This window comes from Mesocricetus auratus, unplaced genomic scaffold (genome assembly GCF_017639785.1).
Source record: "Mesocricetus auratus isolate SY011 unplaced genomic scaffold, BCM_Maur_2.0 Super-Scaffold_4256, whole genome shotgun sequence".
NCBI classification, from domain to species: Eukaryota; Metazoa; Chordata; class Mammalia; order Rodentia; family Cricetidae; genus Mesocricetus; species Mesocricetus auratus.
The window spans coordinates 2,391,940-2,412,109 of record NW_024429182.1 but is presented as its reverse complement, the minus strand read 5'-3'; the positions used below and the strand labels follow the sequence as shown (position 1 = coordinate 2,412,109).

General features: G+C 52.4%; 1 protein-coding gene across 5 annotated transcripts in view; it reads right to left on the bottom strand.

The window, feature by feature from the left end:
* Positions 1 to 20,170, bottom strand: part of Hspa12a (heat shock protein family A (Hsp70) member 12A) — a 164,748-nt gene that overhangs the window by 8,774 nt on the left and 135,804 nt on the right. For all 5 annotated transcript variants that reach the window (XM_040742115.1, XM_040742120.1, XM_013124673.3 and 2 more), the window contains 6 exons: positions 18,726 to 18,830; positions 17,830 to 17,946; positions 7,667 to 7,838; positions 4,516 to 4,602; positions 3,417 to 3,521; positions 2,475 to 2,733 (listed from right to left, as the gene is read on the bottom strand). In XM_040742115.1, the coding sequence (XP_040598049.1) occupies positions 2,475 to 2,733; positions 3,417 to 3,521; positions 4,516 to 4,602; positions 7,667 to 7,838; positions 17,830 to 17,946; positions 18,726 to 18,830 (845 nt within the window). The remainder of the gene's footprint in view (positions 1 to 2,474; positions 2,734 to 3,416; positions 3,522 to 4,515; positions 4,603 to 7,666; positions 7,839 to 17,829; positions 17,947 to 18,725; positions 18,831 to 20,170) is intronic.

Sequence of the window (20,170 nt, the reverse complement as noted above, 5' to 3'; positions counted from 1 at the left end):
TATGTCAATAAACCACTGTTGGCCAATAGGGAAGCAGGATAGGTGGGACTAGGAGTCCAGGAGGATTCTGCTAAATGTAGTGAAGAGACTGGTTGTCATGTGATCTCCCGGGAGCAATGGGTGCTCAAGAGTGCGTCCTCAGAAAGATAAGTCCTTATAAATACATGTTAGTAATAATGGGTTAATAAACAAGTCAGACCTAGCCCATAAGAAACCAAGCAAACGGCCAACAGCTTCCTAATTAATATAGTGTCTTGTGTGTTATTTAGGGGCTGAAAATGGAAACAGGACTCAGGAGGTGGGAAGGAAGACTAAACATTACAGACCACAAAGGAGTAGAAGGTCCGGACCCTTCTCCGGTAAGATAAAACCACGTGGAAAAACATAGCTAGCCAATAAGAAACCCTAGTCATCGGCCAACAGTTTTATAACTAATATTATTTGGGGCTGCAGCGACTGTGGGACCAAGCAGGCTGGAAGAGACGCCACAGCGAGTCCCCACCTTTTGCCTTATTTGAGATTGGTCGCGGTGCTTATGGCAGGGGTAGAAACTGTTCGCCACTGAGCATGTCAAGCTGCCAGGCCCACAGGCTTCCCGCGGTCTCTCCTGCGCCCGCCTCCTCCCTTGCTGTAGGAATGCTGGGATTTCAGACTGTATGCTCCTGTGCCCGGCTTGGCATCGGCTCTGGGGAATCCAAACGCTGGTCCCCCACATCTGCACAGCAGGGGTTTTACCCCTGAGCCGTCTCCCCCGGCCCCTAACTCAGTGACACCGAGGAATGGTGCATTTTGAGTGCCACAGTGCTGTGGCCATATTAAAACGTCTCTCCTTGAGAACTCCACGCTGGCACATTCACAGATGAGATAATAAGCAGAGATTTGGTTTAAAAATAATTGGGGGGGGGGCAGGCTCAGGTGACTTAGACTGCCAGATGACAGACTTTCATTTTTCCATTGTGAGAAGGTCATTAAGAGGGGGTGGGTGACCATGCAGAGGGTCGTGCCAACTGTTTCGCCTTGGACACATGTATCAAAAGTCGTTTTGTTTTCTTTTTTAAGATTTTAATTATTTATTATGTATACTGTGTTCTACATGTTTGCCTGCATGCCAGAGGAGGACACCAGATCTCATTACAGATGGTTGTGAGCCACCATGTGATTGCTGGGAATTGAACTCAGGACCTCTGGAAGAGCAGCCAGTGCTCTTAACCCCTGAGCCATCTCTCCAGCCCTCAAAAGTCATTTTTTAAATATGGTCTTGCTGTGTTGCCCAGGCTAGTCTTGAACTGGAGACATGCCTGTTTCAGCCTCCACATTGCTGGGGTTACAGGCATGTGTGACCACATATGGCTCAAAAGACACTTTTTAAAAGTTATCAGAAACTTAGTTTCTTTTTTTTCCCGATTTAAAAAATTTTCAGCTTTGCCGGGCATTGGTGGCGCACGCCTTTAATCCCAGTACTCGGGAGGCAGAGGCAGGCGGATCTCTGTGAGTTCGAGGCCAGCCTGGACTACCAAGGGAGTTCCAGGACAGCCTCCAAAGCCACAGAGAAACCCTGTCTTGAAAAAACCAAAAAAAATTTTTTTCAGCTTTAATCTGAATCTTCTCTGTGGGCTCATTTTGCAATAAACTGAGCTACAGTTAGTTGCAGGGCAGGGCCTTGGAGAAGTAGGAAAACCAGATTCCCAGTGGGGGTCTTTCACCTAGTATATACCAAGTCTCATTCTAGACACCAACGGAGTAGCCACCTGTGGTGGTGTGAAGACACATGGCCCCCCACAGACTCATTAGGTTTGAAAGCTAAGTTATCAGGGAGCAGCACAATTTGAAAATGATGAGAAGGTGTGGCATTGTTGGAGGAAGTGTATCATGGGGGGGGGCTTTAGATTTCAAAAGTCCAGGGCCCAGTATCTCTCTGTCTCTCTGTCTCTGTCTCTGTCTCTGTCTCCCTCTCTTGCTCTCTCTCCTCTCTTCTTTCTCAGCCAGGGATCAGGATGTAGCTCTCAGCTAATTTCTCGAGTACCATGTCTACCTGCAGGCTGCCACGCTCCCTGCCATGATAATAATGGACTAAACCTCCGAAACTGTAAGCGAGCCCCCAATTAAAAATGCTTTCCTTTAGAAGAGTTCCCTTGCTGGTGGTGTCTCTTCATAGCAATACAGCAGCGACTAAGACACCACCCAAACAGAATGTCCCGTTTTCATAAAGCTATTAGTTTCTCAGGGAACACACAGTATGCTCTCTGTGACCTGGATACTATGTGAAGTGCCTAACAGATAGGAATTCATGCTACTCCCACAACCACCCTGTAAGGTGAGTAGAATTATTATCCCCATTTCCCACAGTCAAAGTTAGCTAAGTTGAGTCACTTGCTCAGGAGCACGCCGGGCGTAGTGACAGAACTCACCGTCCACACCTGGTTTGTTACCCGTCAACCCCCAGACTCTCTGGAGCCCAGTGGGAGCCAACTTACTTGCTCTTCCTCAAGGCGTGCTCCACACTGTGTCCCCGGAACTTCTTGTAGTAGTCGATGAAGGAGAAGGGCAGAGTGATGTTCAGGGGATTCGTTCGATCGGGGGCAGCGGCCCTTTTGCGAGACTCGAAGGCAATCATTAGGTCAACCCAGGCAGCTGGGCGCTTGATCTTGAACTGCTCGATGAAGTCGTCTCCAAATATTTTGCAGAGCAGCTTTTCAAACTCATAGTCTACGCCCAGAGATCCATAGGGTCCACCTGAGGAGAGAATAACATGGGAGCCCGAGGTGTTAGAAAAAAACTGAAAATGCTAAAACCGGGGCCTTCCCCGGGTTCTCTGAAGAACACTGGGGGCCATCTGGCACTCAGACAACAGCTAATCATCCCCACTCAATACCTTTAGGCTCTTATTCTGTGGATTTTTCCCCCTACAGCAATCTAACAGTCTGTTTAAATCTATTTCATCAGAACTAAAAATCAGTACAGATAACTAACTTCGGGGGGAAAAATTGCAGTCTTCCCTCTTGGAAAACCCACGGGCGAGGGCTGAAAAACCAGCAGCCTCAGTTAGGACTGTGTAGTCTGCCCATGGCATCGCCTCCGCAGACCTCCCCTCCCAAATGGAAAGGTATGCTCCTTATTTTGGTGATCTTGGTCTACGTGTAGAATTGGATTTCACAAGCCACAGGCAAATCCTGGCAGAACTCTAGAGACGGAGTCACTGTCCGCCCAGACTGATGCCCAGACTCCAGTGGCAGCTTCTCTTTGAGAGAACAAACACGTAAATATAGTTTGCTTTCCAGTTGTAAATGGACGGATGGGGCCGCCCACCACCCGCAGTCCACACGCTTGTGATGCTGGGAGGAGGAATTTGAAATGAGTGAAAACTGGAGATGGCTGGAGGCTGGGAAAGCTAGCCAGCCAGCCAGGAGGTGGCTCACCTGTTGCTTTGTACAGCTCCTTAAGGTGCCCCTCCGGTAACCGTATCTGATGGACCGTCAGGTCTACGGTGCCTCCGCCACTGTCGACAACCACGTATTTGTCACCTGGCGTGAGAGACAGTGATTTATTTTTTAAGATACACCATCCATCTTTAAGGTTACTCCCTGGGCTTTATCCTAACAGCAGGGGCATAAGGCCACTCGCCCAGCGATCCCAGGGATCCCAGGGATCTCTCTTCTGAGAGCTAGAATTCTGCATGTCAGAAAGCCTTTCAAACAAGCTGGTGAATAACTTGGACTCAGCCACTCACATCAGCAATGCTCACCAGCATAGTGGCTTTGGTTAACTGGCAGCATAGCAAGTTATTCAGTAACTAAACGAGAATGCGGCCCGTGCCCATTAAAGAGGACGGGCTAAGCATGGACCGAGGAGAAGCAGGAGAGAGAATCTACAAGACTCCCCGCCACATCCCACGGCTCCCTCCCTCCATAACCGGGGAGCTTGCTTTATCTTCCTTGGGAAGAGTATCTGCATCTCTGTGACTTTCTGACACGCAGAACTCTAGCTCCAAGAAGGGAGATCCCTGGGATCCCTGGGCGAGTGGACTTAAGGCTCCTGCTGTTAGGATAAAGCCCAAGGGTAACCTTGACAGATTCCATGGCAGGCGAAGGTGACAGAGGAGGCGGAGGAGCAAACATGCCAGGCAGAGAGAGCTTAAGTGAGAAGTTTTATTAGAAAGGGAAGGGGGTCGGAAAGAGAAGAAGTGAAGAGACACAGAGACAGAGGGAGGACAGAAGAGAAGAGGGAGACAGCGGGAGAGAGAGAGAAAGAAAGAGAACGTAAGTGGGAAGGAGTCTGCTTTTAAAGGGGTCCTTTGCACCTGGATGCAGACTACGCAACCATGGAACCCTGGGCTGACCAGGGCACTGCCTGAGCGCATTCTGCCAGGTGACGGGGACGGGCCAGGGTAATGCCTGAGTTCTTACACCTGCTAGTGAGCATCTCCCCCAAGTGCAAATGTATGGATACGAATGCACTGCTGCCGGCAGTGAAAACAAACAATAAAAAATAAGGAGCAAAGGCATCCCAACACTCTACCTTCCTCCAGCTCAGACCAGATCTCCCCGATGACGTTCTCCACCAAGAAGGTCCGACTCTGCCGGTTCCGCCGAACATGTTCCTTAGCTGGCGGCCAACAGAAAGAGAAAGGACCAAGCGTCAGAAAGCATGAAGGAGCAACCCTTGTCTGCAGCTGCTGGGGACAACAACGGCACGTTTGGGTTCAGGGACGGGACATTCACGGACACTTGGCTAACAGGGTTAATGAACACGACCTCAGAAACCAGAAAGCCAGTCCCTCGCCTTTGGCCCCAAGCCCAGCTGGTAAAGCCTGCCCCGAGGAGATTCTCGGCCGTGGTGACTTTCTTCTGGGGAGTGGGTTAATGAAATGGGCCAGTGCCCACGGTGCACTAGGTTAAACCGTCCCACATCATGGAACTTTGGAATGCTGGGCCTAGTCTCCTCTTTCAGAGCCCGGTACTGCAGCTGTTGGAGACAATGTGCACTTCTGCCACAGGGGGGCGCTTCAGCCACGAGGCGGCATCTGAACCTAGGGAATCCCAGCGCGGCATCATCCATCACCAGGGTACCCAGGGGACGCCTCTGCCTCTGCCTGCGTGCTGAGCTGCTAGGCTGCAACGCCTTGGGACAGACTGGGCACTTGTAACCATCCTGTGCTCAGCTGCGAAGGGTGAGGTCGCGGGACCCGGAAGCCCCAGGTTTCTTGTTTGGCAACATGAATCCTCAGACCAGATTGCCTCGCGACTTCTGGAAAAGCAGAGCAACGGGACAAGAAGGGTATTGCGAAAGCGTACGTTGGAAGCATCGGTCCACAGCCAAGTGGACTTAGGGGCCAATCACTTTAGCCCTTTAGGCCTCGGTGTCCTGCTCTAATAAAATGGGGATGTCACTAGTGGTCTAGGTTTCTCGTGGGCAGGAAGGGACTGCGTCCCTAATGCGGCCTGCTTGTCCACCACTGTGTACCTGGAGTGAAAGCCTGCGCACAGTGGGTGATAACAAAGGCAGGGCACCCACTGTGAGACCCGGCGGTCACTGGATGACAGCTGCAACCGATGATTTTATTAGAGCAGCCGTGGGGCGACAGAGAAAGGCCCTGCTCGCCTCCCTCACTCCCCACCTTTCCAGTCTTTAAACCCCTAAGCTACCCGGCTCCTCCTGAAATGCCAGTGGACCCCTCCTGGATGCTCACCTAGCTGCATCCTTGACCGGCTAGTCTCTTTCTACAAGAGGCAATGTTTGCAAAACCAACTTCTCTCGAGATCAGGCCAGCAAACTCCAATGTTTGCAAAACCAACTCCCAGGTGGCCCCAAGTTCTCCAGGGCCTGGGGTTAGAGTGGTCAAAGGGGTCACCCCAGGAGGGCTCCCCGAACTTGGGCTTCTCTCCAATTCCCACACTGGCTCCAGGTGAGCTATAGTAGGCTGGCCGTGTGGCTCAGTGGTGGAGCACGCGCCTAGCATGTAAGGAGGATCCAAGCTGAATCCCAGGCACTGCGAGGGCCAAACAAAAAACAGTGTCTCGGACCTTGTAGCAGGGATCCGATTTGCTGAAACAATTTAGGTGGCCACAAATGGAGTTCATTAAAAAAATAATAATAATCCGAGGGAAGGCACATCTTTCCAGTTCGCAAAGAATTTATCCCAGTTATTTTTTTTCAGGCAGATTAAGCCCGAGATTGGACAAATGCATGTTTTATGGGTCCCATTAAAACCCGTCAGGAGTAACATAATGTTCCCTGCAAACCCTGAGTGGTGGAGGCTGATGTCTGCTAGCTCCCCCCACCCCCTGGCCCTGCAGCAGCCTCAGTCCACTGCTGCCCCTGATCAGGAAGGACCCTCGAGCATGTCAGATGTCCCCTGGTGTCCCTACAGCACCCCGCCCCTGGGACAGCCAGTCCAACTGCAATTTGAGGCTGACACCTACATCCCTGCCTTGCTGTCCCTCCAAGGTATGTTGGTCACCAATGGGGGCTCCAAAAACCAAAAAGAAAGCCGCCCTCCTCCCGTGTCCCCTTCCCTCCCCCGGCCCCCCCCATGAGTGCACACAGACAGCCACAAAATCCACAAGCCACAGGACACACGTGACAGTGCAGCAAATGAGGAGACAGGGCAGATTAAAGGCAAGGACCCCCCCATCCCCGCCCCCACCCGAATCCAAACCCTGAGGAAGGATCTCATTTGAGATCAGCGGCCAGTCTTAAGCCACACGTAAAAAGCTGTGCCGAAATCAATAGACCCTGACATGAATCTCTGTTTATGGACTGAGAATTAGCTCCATCTTCTTCCCGGTGAGACAATGGAGGGAGACATGCCTTTGTGTGTTTGAAATGATAAAGCGCCTGGTTCCTTAGAGGGAACGCTGGCCTTGGCATCCCTTGGCAGGGCCAGGATGGCCATTAATGAGGATGAGGACCAATCCAGCCCTTGGTCCTAAAGGAAAGTCTCTGCATCCATTCTGGTAAAGCAGAGACAGCAGTTTGGGGACAAGCATAGCTCTTGCCACCCCCCCTCCCGTAGCCACTCACAACTAATGCAAGGGATTAAGAGGAAAAGGGTGTCTCCCAGGACAGAGTTGTCCTCCTGAGGATGACTGAGGAGTGAGCTGAAGAAAACTTCAGCACAGAGGGATGGGAAGTGCATCTTCTCAGGGTTAGCCTGGGCCTGGGGTCTTGGCCAGAGCAGACTCAGGCTTCTGGTGTGTGGGGACTGTGGAAAACAGGACAGATAGCTGAGGTGCCTATTTAACCTATCAAAAAGGACCTGGCTTCCAGGTTCTCCCAGCATCCCTCAAGTCCCTTCCTGTTACAGGGCATATCCCTCCCCTCAATCTCATCAGCTCCACACACCTGGAGCAGCCCAGTGACTAAGACAGCAACAAGTCAACAGTCCTGCTGGAGGAATTCATAGCCGGCAAAGTGGGTTTAGACTGACGTGGTGACAGAGAAGACCCCGTCTCGGTGACAAGCCAGGGTAACCGAAGCTTAGCTTATGGGGGAGTCCCCTTAGGGGCCAGGTAGGAACACCGAGCAGAGGGGTTTAAGACCCACCTTCCCCATGGAGTACCCTGACCCTTGCGGCCTGAGGTGCCTTGAGTTGCCATCCAAGCTAAGCCACACCCAGGGGTTGGGAGGGGAGAGCGGAGGGAGGGAGGGAGAGAGAGAGCAGAGGTACCCTGTGTAAACCCAGCTCCTACTGTATCACTGGCGCTGTACCCATTGACCACCGCCTTGCTGCTCAGCTCAATCATCTGGTGCAGACGCAGCTTCCGGCAGTAGATGGAGGCGGCCTCGGGCTCCAAGGCAATGATGAGCTGTTCCGAGTTCTCAGGGGAGGCCAAGCCTGCCTGGAAGACAGAGAGACGGAGGAGGCTGGGACCTGGGGCTCCCTGGGCAGGCCTGCTCAGAGGACGCCACACCTTCCAGTGTGGTTGACACACCCAAGGAAGAACTGAGCAATGAGCTTAGCTTTTTTGGAGGGGGGGCATTCCTTCCACAGTCCCCTGCAGAATTTAACACTGGTGGTGACCAGGCATTGAGCTCTCAAATGTCTCTGAATTGTCAAAGGACTTCCGGGAGATGCAGGACACTCTGGCTATGGGGCCTCTGGCCCCCCGGGGGCTTGTTCAGATCAGAACTGAAAAGTTCCTTGGGAGAGGCAAGGTCCCTGTGGACGGTGGGTAACTGTTAGTGTTAGTCTTCAATTATTTTAGGGTTGGGATTGGAAGGAGGTGTTCAGACTTGGGCATCCCTTTCAGACAAGTTGAGAATTTAGATGGGATAGATACGTTTAGCTTAGGATATAAGTAGATTATAACTTACTTATCACCCTCTATGTATATATGTTGTATTTGTTTGAGTGAGTTTGTATCAAATTTAAATCTTCTGTTTAGACTAAAAGGGGAGTTGCAGGGGTGAGCCCCACAAAGCTATCGGCCCTAAGGGCGGGGATAGGGAAATTTAGGATAAAAGGAAGTGAAAGAGAAATGAATCTCTCGTCTTCTCTTCTCATCGTCTGGAAGCCTGCCACGCTTTCGGGCCTCTCATCTTGTATGTGAATAAATATATTATATTCCATATCGCGTTGCTCACCTTCATCAGGCAATGGTGCGGTTAACGTGCAAGCAGTTGGGGACGGAGTTGCAAAGGCCCCAGCCTTTGAAAAGCGTCACAGACAGAAGATGGGCAGATCCACCCATGACAGTGGGTCACCCACCCCCTGGCAGGCTGTGCAGGTCCTGACCTTGGTGGCCCACAGCTAGGCAAGCACTTAGAGTGTTCCTACCCCTTGCCAACTGGGTGTGTGACTGACATATGAGCACTGGCTCCCCGGGGGAAGCCTCCGTGGAGTCCCTTATTTCCCAGAGTGAGGGTGGCGGTCAGCTGGCAGGTGCCTTAACTAACGCCTTTATTCTCTGCACAGTAAGCTGAGATGGGGTTTCATGGACCCCAGGCTGCCCTCTACCTGGCTGTGTAGTCGAGAATGACCATGGCTCTCTCATCTTCCAGTATCTACTTCCTGGGTGCTCCTCTGGCATTAAAACAAGTGTGGGTCACCGCGTCTGTTTTGTGTGATGCTAGTGATTGAAGCCAGGACTTCGGGTGTGTGAGAGAAAGAAACACTCTACCAACTGAGTACGCCCCCGGCTTCTACATCTTCTTAATATTATAACAGTTAAGTCCCCAGGTCCCCATCTGCAGCCCCATCTGTTGGTATGTGGGATCTTCCTTGGCTGGCAAGAGGCAGAAATGCTTCCGTTGCCAAGATGTGTGGCCTGTCCCAGTCACCTCCCCTCCAGGCCCTGGAGGTCCCCAGGCCACTCTTCTGCACACACCAGGGGAAAAGAGCCTTGGCCTGTAACGGGGTCCTCCCAGAGCCCTGGGCCAGAGCAGGAGCTCTTCCTGCAAGGCTGTCCACGGTGCATGGGGCTGTCTTGGCCACGAGCATCACAAATCATTTCCCGTCACCATGGTGCTGCTTTTCTGCAGTTTCCAAGGAAACCTGGGGATCAGCCTCCACGCCACACCCACTCGGAGAAAGTCCCCCACTCCCACCTCCACTCCACATCACAAATTTAGCAGACAGACAGTCTCCTCGTGCCACATATTCCCAAGAAGAGCCCCGGGGAGCCAGGGGTGGCGGAGGGCCTTAGGGGTTCCATCAGTGAGCAAGGAGGAGAGGGGGCTCAGATGAGAATGCTGGATACCCAAGGCACCCTCGGACCTCCGCGTAGCTCCTTCACTAAGGATAATGTCTTAGTTATTTTCTGTTGCTGTGAGGAAACACTATAACCAGAGCAACTTGGGGAGGAAAGGGTTTATGTGGCTCATACTTCCGCATCGCTGTTTATCACCGAAGGGAGTCAGGGGGCAGGAACTCAAGCAGGGCAGGAACCCGGAGGCAGGAGCTGATGCAGAGGCCATGGTGGGGAGCTGCTAGTGGCTGGCACTCCATGGCTTGCTCAACCTGCTTTCTTATGGGACCCAGGACCACCAGCCCAGGGGTGGCACCACCCACAGTGGGCTGGGCCCTACCCCGTCAATTACTAATTAAGGAAATGCCCCCCAGGTTTGCCTAGCCCACCCTGACTGAGGCATTTTCTCAGCTGAGACTCCCTCTTCTCCAGTGACTCTAGCTTGTGACATAACACCAAGCTGTCACAACCACCAAGGAAGCTTATATTAGAGTTTATTTGGGCTTATGGGTCCAGAGAGTTAGAATCCACGATAGGAGAGCAAAGACGTGGTAGAAAAAAGAGGCCTTGCATCTTGGACCACAAGCATAACATAGAGAGGGCACACTGGGAATGACTCTAGGCTTTTTAACCTCAAAGTCCATGCACAGTAACAGAACTCTTCCATCAAGGTCAAACCTCCAAGATCTCCCAAACAGTACAACGACTGGGAACCGAGTGTTCAAATGCCCAAGACTATGAGGGTAGTTCAGTGTTCAAACCACCACGGACAGGAAGACCCCAAGGCCCCAAGAGAGGGTAACCAACTACTCTAGCTTGTCTAGGACAGGAAGTATCCCATGGAACACGGGGCTTGCAGAGCTAAACGCAGTTGAGTCGTATTCACAGGTACCCAGTGTCAGCACAGGATAGTGAGCACTGTTGTTACCTATGTGGCTGGCCGTAGCGAGGTATTAGGGAGGAGGCACCCTGTGACTGATGCTGGGCACAGGTGTGGTTGTGGGTCTGGAAGCCACCCCTCCTGCAGCGGTTCTGCTCCTAGGGAGGCACGTGGTGTGGACAGAGCGGCATTTATTTGGGGTGTGATTGCCATGGAGAGCCGTGGGCAATGCATTATCTGATCTGTCCCACCCGGTGGGCGAAGAGATGGTGCCTAAAACTGGTGAGTTTTGTCGAGAGGTCGGGCGCAGGCCTCTCCCCTGTAATGTCGGGGCACTCTGGTGTGATTTAAGGAACCTGGTTTGAGGGACTCAAATCCTCACCTGTGCTTTTGGTCGTGGTATTTTATCAAAGCAACAGAAAAGTAACTGATACTGTAACCATACCCTATGTGTTTGTTCCAAGAGTCCAAGGAGCCTTGCTGCCACCAATAAACTCTTAGTGAGCCGGGATGAAGGGCTACTGGAAGTGACTGGTCAAAGGGGTGGAAGAGAAGTCAGCCGACTCTGTACAAATAGGTCTATCTTTCCAGAAGGATCTGAGAACCACGCATGGAACCCCCCAAAACAGAAGGAAATAGAGAAGAACTGCCCGGACCTTCGAAATCGTAGACAGCTTTGTCTCTGGCAGGAGACCCTGTGCTCAAACGCTTACAGCCACTCTGGTACCAGCCCCTTTGGCCTGGAAGCCTTCGGGAGATCAGTGAATCATCTGCCTGGGACGGGACCAGGGTGTCTTCTCTGCTTTGTTATGTCTATGGAGCTGGTACTTTGGAGTCTCCGTTCTTGGGTGAGCTCTTCTCTACTGGTGAGGCGGGCAAACATTAGGCGATAGTTTGGCAACCTGGGACTCTACTCATTTTGGGCTGTACACATATGTACCCCTTCTAATAACGCACTTGGTGGCCTAGATCCCTCATCTGCACATACTATGCACACACATCCCTCTCTGCTACTGCACCTGGCAACCTGTTAGCAACCAAGGACCACAGACTGCACTGAGCTGCACACACACACTGCTCTCTTAGCAATTGAGTACGTTTTTCCTCCTCCTAAAGGCCGTCAAACTTAAATTTGATACAATTGTTTACCTCTGGGCATAGCCAGCAGGAAGGCCAAGACGGCCCGAACTGGTATGAGGTATATGTACAATAAGGCTAGCTATGTCCTCAGAATGAACTTTAGAGACGATCCTCTGTTTACCATCTTACCTCTATTTACCTATGAATAATTGGGTATGCATATGATTTTAAAAAACCAAAGGCATATGGGAAGGGGCATGCCCTATAGAGAAACAGCTATAGGATATAATCTGCCAATATAATTGAGTTCCACACAAACTACCCTCCTAGTAATCAAATGTGTCTTGCGGTTAGACCCCATAAAAAGGGGCCCAGCTTCATTCACGCATGTCACTGTCAATCCTGACAGTATATTCCTTTCTGGATTGTAGGAGGAAACTGTGTTCCGCCATTAACCATGTGACTTATTAGAGGCACATATAAATGAAGTAATAAAAGGTTACGGAGGAAGGTATAAAAGACTGAACAGTGGAAGTCTCGGTCTCTTTTTTCCTGCTTCCGGCTTCCAGTTCGGCAAAGGAAAACTACTCGGCTCATCTGGGTTACTTGTTTGTCTCTTGTGAGTAATTTCTACAATAAATACTTATTTTTACTTTCAGTAAGTGTGCCGTTTATCGTTGCAGCATCATCTTGGTGTCAGAAGTTCCGGAACCCGGATCCAGGCGCCCAAAAAGCGGCTGCTCCTCGGTTCGACCACCACCGGCCCCAGGCACACGTGGAAGGTGATGGGGAAAGTCCTGTGTGTATGTCAATAAAGCACTGTTGGCCAATAGGGAAGCAAGATAGGTGGGACTAGGAGTCCAGGAGGACTCTGGGTAGGAGAAACACAGGGAGTCAAGATGTAACCGCCATAGGGTTAAGAAGCCCGGAAAGTTCTCCGGTAAGAGAAATACTTAGATTAACAATTATGGGATTAAATACTTAAGTCAGAGCTAGCCAGTAAGAAACAAGCAAGGCCAACAGCTTCATAATTAATATAGCCTCCTGTGTGTTTATTTGAGGACTACAATACGGCAGAGCCCAGGTGACTGGCGGGGGGGACCAAAGCGGCGGATGCTCTGAGTAAAGCGTCCTTGCTACTTCGCAACTCTGTATGTGCCTTTCCTTCCTGAATGGAACGCCAAGAACTTGGAAACCAGTCCAGCCCCTGATCACCAGGAACACTGGCCCCACTGCCAAGCAATCCAGTCTGCCTCCAACTGTGTAGACTCGGTACAGACACATCCAGCCTCTGCAGCAAGGCACTGTACCCGCTGAGGGCAACAGCGAGGTCTTCTTGCTCTGTAGCAGGCTGCGCTCTCCTGCCCTGGTCTCTGCCGAGCCTAGCATTCTGTGGGAGGGACCTGCGTGTCCTGCAGATAATGTGAAAGCCTGCAGCACACTACCCTGTTTACTCCTCTGGGATCTAAAGGCGCCGAACAGAAGTTGCAATTTTAGAGCCTTCCCGGAATCTCGAGATCCACACAGGAGGTGTAGGCGACAAAACCGCCCTCCACGGAGCCCACGGAAGTGACCCTTTACCCTGACCACTCAGCTCCTCAGTCCTTGCAATCCTCCAGGAAAATATGCCAAGAAACTGCGTCCGCGGATGACAAAAAAGTGGCCAGGCCAGCTACGTGTTCTACGGGGCTGTCAGCAAGTTCCAGCTGCCCCGGCTGGATGTCATGCACTCTGGTTTCTCCTGATAGGATTATTTTTTCACTGCAGCCTGTTCTGGCAGGGAGGCAGCTGCAAGCTGTGTCTCTGTGTTAAATGAGGCCACAGTACATGGCAGCATCATTTATTTAACGGGCTTCGTTCAACAGAGTTACACATTTTACACAAAATGCCTCTAAAAACTGGGTGACTTCCTGTCTCTCTCTTTCTCAATCTCTCTCTCTCTGTCTCTCTGTCTCTGTCTGTCTCTCTCTCTCCCTCCCTCTCTCCCTGTCTTTCTGTGTGTTCCAGATCTCAGCTGTTCTTTCTGCTACCATTTTACCCCTGTAGTTGTCCTGAGTGTGTAAACCCTCAGAGATTGAGTTTTGTTGAGGTTTGGCACATTCTTTCACCCAGGACGGAGCTCAGGCAGGCCTAGGGAGGGTCTCCAGATGAACTAACTCTGCAACCCTTATGGGCACTGACCCAGCAGAGGCTCTGGACCTGGTCCAGCCTGGAGGATGCTACGCTGAGACCACTGTAGTCTGCTCTCTCCGGGTCTCCTCCCTCCCTCTGGCAGGTGAATGCACCATGACCTTGTACTCAGGAAGCCTCCTAAACATCTCAAGGAGGGCCTCCATGCTTCCTACCCAAGCCGAATGGCGTGCCCGGTTTTCCTGCCATCCTGGTGGCACTCTAGCTCTGCTTCATCCTGAAGTGACTCTTGGAGGAGGGTCAGCAGGCAGCCTCCACCATGGAGGAGGAAGAAAATACCCACCCCAGGAAAGACCTTTCGTGGAGGCGGATAGGCTCGTAACTCGGGATTCGCTCACGTGTACTGTATTAACCAGGGCTCTCTGGAGAAACAATACAAGCTGGACACTCAGACACACGGCAGCAGATTTCTTATACGACTGGCTCTATGATTACAGAGCCCGATGAGTCCCAGGACCGCCAGCTGCAGGCCCAGGAGATGTAGCTGAGTAGCTCCCGTGTAAAGCACGCGGGCTCAAAATCCAAGAAGAGCTGAAGCTTCTGCCTGACTCCAAAGGGCAGAGGAGGAGAAAGTCCCAGCCCAGAGGCTGGCAGGAGGGATTTCTTCTCTCTAGGGGAAGCTCTCTGGCCTGCTCAGCCTTCAGTCCACTAGAGGAGGCCCCTCCATGTTACATAGGTGTCTGCTTTCCTCCAGACAGCTAAATGGTGACACTCAAGACACCCTCACAGGAACACCAAGAACATTATTTAACCAGACATCTGGGCAAACTCTGGCCCAGTCAAGATGACCCACACAAAAAAAGTTCCTTCACAGGACCAGACCTTTCTCTTGTATATATATGAGGGATGGAAGGGTGCGGTGGGGAGATGCTGGGTGCTGCTCTCCCATTCCTCCTGGAATCCTTCCTGAAGATACCACAGCGCAACCATGCCCCGGCCTGCGTAACTTCCAAACTATGAGCCACTGGGCCCCAAGGGCAACCTGAGGACAGGGACCCTGAGTCAGCTGGGTTGTTGCATCCAGTGCCTTCCAGAGTCGGCCACCAGGGGCCCCAGCGTGAAGGCCTCAGGAAGAAATGAATCAACACATAGAGACTAGCTGAACGGGGTTGGCCATCTTTAAACCCACTTGGTCGCATGAACTGAATATAAGTATTAAAGCAGAGCTACGAAAAGCAAAAGCTGCGAAATACGCTAACCAAAGAGAGGCTGCCCTGCTGCCTCCGAGGAGACTGTGGAACACTGACTCAGTCTTCCAGGGACTGCAGGGATGAGGCGCCCGCCATGCTCAGCTCGCAGGGTCATTTTTATTCCGCCAGGGGCCAAGAATACTGTGCCTGTGCCTCCACTGTCTGATTTGTTTTCTCCTCAGACTCCACGGGGTGCGGCCCCACTCGGAGACCCTGTTCCAGGAGGACACAGCCCCTGCACTTTCTTCTTAGACCATTCTAAAAATAAGATCTGACCCCTTTGCAGGTCACACGCTCATTGCTGAAGTCTGCCTGTGGGCTGGGGAATGTGAACTGGGCGCCATGAGTCTTGCCGTGAATGTCCTTCGCAATGTGCGCGAATGACCGTGCCATGGTGGCCCATCTCTGCGCGCTCCCTGATGGCTGAGGCTGTGATTCCCGGAGCTTCTCCGAAGAGCTAAGACGCATCTGCCTGCCTTCTCTTCTTAACGAGGAGACAGCCTCTTCCTGGAACTTCCACCCTCTTCCTTCATCCCTAAGACAGCAGATCTATTTTTGGCAGCTCCATACACAGAATCAGATTCTCACGCTGCACGCAGGGAGGAAAGGGGAGAGCAGAGGGAACAGTCCCGGAAAGGGGACAGGAAGGGGAGGGATAATCCACCCCTGACCTCGTCCAAGATGAGCTCTGCAAGCCCTGAGCGCCGAGCAGAGCCCATGGTGCTGGGCTTCGTGGGGGTGGCTTTACCATCCGCTGTGGCTCGGGTGGGTTTGGTGACTCCAGTGAATTTGGTGGCTCCTTCTTTTGGAAGGAAAGGTTCGCATACATGGCTACTAACTTGATGCCAGAAATGTGCCTCCTGGGGAAAGGTGGGAACCACACCTCCTGAGAGGAGTGATGAGGACAAGGGGGACATCTATTGCCTCGATGTGCATGCCCTGCTGGGGCTGAGATTAAAGGCCAGAAACTGACTTTCAAGGCGGAGCGTTGACCCGGGTTTGATAAAAGCCAGCCGTGTGCTGGGGCCGGGAACGGCAGTTTGGCGTGGCTAGCTGTCCCTATCATGGAAGACTGCTGGGCACGGGTTGTCTGGCTGTGACAGTAGGAAGCTGTATGGGTGACTTTTCTCAGTGCTAACACAGGACACCCGACTGTTGGGGAAGACCTGTGTATATGTCAATAAAGGACTGTTGGCCAATAGGGAAGCAAGATAGGTAGGACTAGGAGTCGAGGAGGACTCTGGGTAGGAAAAACACAGGGAGTCAAGATGTAACCGCCATAGGGATAAGAAGCCCGGAAACTTTGCTCCGGTAAGAGAGATACTTAGATTAACAATTATGAGGTAAATACTTAAGTCAGAGCTAGCCAGTAAGAAACAAGCAAGGCAAACAGCTTCATAATTAATATAGCCTCCTGTGTGTTCATTTGGGACTGATGCAGCTCTGGAACCAGGCTGGCGGGAAGGCTTCTCTTTACACCCGACAGAGGCAATTCCAGGATTGCAGGATTTGTTCTGGCTCACGGTCTGAGAGGGCAGTCCGCCACGGCTAGAGGAGACACGGTGGCAGAAGCATGTGGCCGACCATCGGGAAGCGGGGTGGGGGGAGGGTGAATGCTGGTGCTGAGCCCGCTCCCTCCAGTTTAACCAGTCTAGCTGGCCTGCCCCTGAGACGGTGCCACCTGCAGAGACTCCCTCACAGACACGCCTCAAGTTTTTCCCCTGGATGAGTCCAGATCCTGTCAACTTGTCCATCACCATTGACCACCACAGAGACCACGCGTGTTTACGGTGTAGACGGACCCTTAATGGCTGGAGAGTCTTACCTCTGAGGCTGACCATGGAGTCATGCCACTGCTCTTGCGTGGTAGCCTGCCGGCACCCAGTGTGTTAGCCCCCACCCTTCCCGAGAGCCCACATGCTACTATGTGGCTCTGACAGGCAAGTGTACTGAAGACAGTTCAATGCACCAGCTGCAGCTGGTCAACATCCTTGCCTCTATGCCTTTCTTATACAAATATTCCTGCTTCCAAGGCTTTTCCTGAAGTCTTTTTCACTCTCCTTCATCTACAGGAAATGTCTCTGAACCTCACTGTGAAATCCAATCCCAGGAAATTTACAGTGGGAGACATGACCCAGACACACATGGATCCAGGGAGAGAGAGAGAGAGAGAGAGAGAGAGAGAGAGAGAGAGAGAGAGAGAGAGAGAGAGAGAGAGAGAGAGAGAGAGAGAGAGAGAGAGAGAGAGAGAGAGAGAGAGAGAGAGAGAGAGAGAGAGAGAGAGAGAGAGAGAGAGAGACTAACCCAGGAAGCTGAGGCTCTTGGTCCCTTCCTGATGGGGGAAGTCCTGTGTATATGTCAATAAAGCACTGTTGGCCAATAGGGAAGCAAGATAGGTGGGACTAGGAGTCCAGGAGGACTCTGGGTAGGAGAAACACAGGGAGTCACGATGTAACCGCCATAGGGATAAGAAGCCCGGAAACTTTTCCGGTAAGAGAGATACTTAGATTAACAATTATGGGGTAAATACGCAAGTCAGAGCTAGCCAGTAAGAAACAAGCAAGGCCAACAGCTTCATAATTAATACAGCGTCTTGTGTGTTATTTGGGGACTGCAACACGGCAGAGCCCAGGCGACTGGTGGGGGAAAAACAAAAGCAGCAGACAAGGAAAAGTCTTCTCTCTACACCTTCCCATCTTCCTTAGGAAGCAGGCAAATGCTGGGCAATGCCTGAGCAGAACCACCGCCGCGGGCATCCCCGCTCCCCTTCCTCTACCCCCATTCCCATCCCAGCGTCCCTCACCTGGTAGGCAGCTTCTCTCATGAACTGCTTGGCTGGCTGCTTCCAGATGGCGGGCACTGTGATGACCCATCTGACATCAGAGTTCTCAAAGTCGGACCCCGCCTGGTCACTCAGCTCCTAATGCCAAGGAGAGGAAATGCATCAGGAGGTGGGACACGGCTGCCCCCCCCCCGGGACACACCTCCTGTGGCTTTGCTGAGCAGCAGGCTTTAAACAGCGCTCCACGGCAGTCTGTGCCCGGCACCCCGCACACCCGCCGTGTGATGCTCCTGGCGCCCTCATTATCTCAACTCCCCCCATCCTTCAGGGGACATTCCTCCTTCCCACATCCCCAGCTCCCTGAAGGCTGGTGTCTCTGTGGATTTACCTGTGAGTGAACATTTCGTGCAAATGAAATTATACGCTGTGGCTTTTCTGTGTCGTTGCTTTTATTTTTCAAGAGGTTTTTGAAGTTTATCCATACCATAACATATCTGTATTCCATTCCTTTGGATGGCTGAGTAACACTCCAGTGAATGGACATACCGCATTTGGTTATCCATCGGGTGATGGACATCTGAGTTGTTCCCACGTTTTAGTTACCATGAATAATGAACTTTCCTTAAACAGCCTTATGTGCATGTGTGCATGTTTTCATTTCCCTTAGATGTGTGCCCGGGAGTGGAAGTGCTGGGTGATGTCCGTGTTTATCTTTTTTTTTTATTAGGAGCTTCCGAATGTGTTCCAAAATTCAGAACCATCACACCTTCTGGCCAGCATGGCCGAGGAACACATCCTACTGTTCTGACCCCAGAGCCCACATCCTCTCCCTGCACGCTGTACCTCTGCCCAACTGGATGGACTAACAGGGGGCCGCCGGCCGCCACCCCTCGGAGGCCGACGCCCCTGGGCCTCACCTTCAGTGCCTGCTCTTTAAAGTGCTGCAGGGCGTGTGTGAAGATTTCAAGGGCTTTGACTTTCTTGCCATTTGCCGCTGTCAGGTCTGTGTCCGTGGTGAGGTCCTGGAGGGAGAAAGGCAAGGGGATACAGGAAAGGGCGGGGGAGAACCGTGCCTGTGGCTGGGGGAATCTGCTGTTTGGAGGCCAGCGGAGTCTAGCCCCCTGTGTCCAGAGAGGTGGATACAACAGTTTGCCTGGCCAGGCGCTGTCAGCGATGCCCCTTATTGTACGAGAGAGAGCTCTGGCTGGTCTCTCCAGGCCCCCGCCTTCATTGGGCCTCCTTCCTTCCCTTCCTTCCTTTCTCTCTGCCTCGGGTCCCAGGGAAGAATGGGTGGGTAGCAGGAGCCAAGCCCGGTGAAATTTATGCGCGGCTTCCAGATACCCGTCACCCTCGGGAGCCCCGTGACAGAAGCTTAAACCGTGCCACTTGGCTGCCAAGTGGGATGCTAACACACATGAATCTTTCCATCCCCCGGTGAGCTGCCAGCCGAGTCGCTAAAATAGAAGAGCTCCTATTTTAAGGTCAGTTCTGTCCCATCTGCTGGAAGAGAGGCAGAGCTGCCCCTCCTGCTCCACCAGAAGCCGGAGCAGCTGCTGCGCATGGTCCTCGGGTAGAGGGCACTGTGGAGAGGCCAGATGGTGTGTGGAGAGAGGTCGTCAGAAAAAAATGATGGCCAGGGTCCCCGAGGGGCAGAGGGTGGGTGGAGCGTGGAAGGAACCCCTGGACTAATCTGTTTATTAATGCCAGGGACAAGTTAATCCGTGGACAATCAGACTGGTGCAGGCTGGACAACCAGGCTTTTGACTTTGCTTTAGACAGGGTCCCTGTGGAACCTTCGGATGTATCCCAAACTGTCTGCTCATGCTCGATGCTTCTGGCCAACACCCTCTCCTGGGGTCCAGCAAAGCCTCCCTGCTTCTAGACTCTCGGGCTCGAGGGAGCACTTAAGTCCCACGAACTGTACAGTTCAGCCTGCGACTCCACCGCCCAATCCTGACAACCAGCACGGGGTCTCCCCTGGAGAGGAGGGGGTGAGTCCTTCCCAGCCTAAGCTGGTCCACGGCACAGAAATGCAACCTCACGCAAGCCCAGAGCCTTGGAAGGCTAGCTGCCGGCGGTGGCTTTCCTGTCACCTCTGGGCTGCCATCTGTGAATGCTAATGGAAGCTACCTACCACTTGGATGGAACTTGCCCTCCTCTGGGAGCGTGATGCATTTCTAGTACTTTGGTCCTCATATTCCTCCTGTGAACAAGACGCTATAGCCGTCTGCATCTTAAAAAGGAAGTATAACGAGGTACACACAGCAAGGTCGCCCGGCTCGGGCTAAGTTGCCTTGGAGGAAGCAGGGGCAGAACTGAAACCCACGGTGTGTGGCTCAGGGTCCGTGGTCTTCGTCCGGCT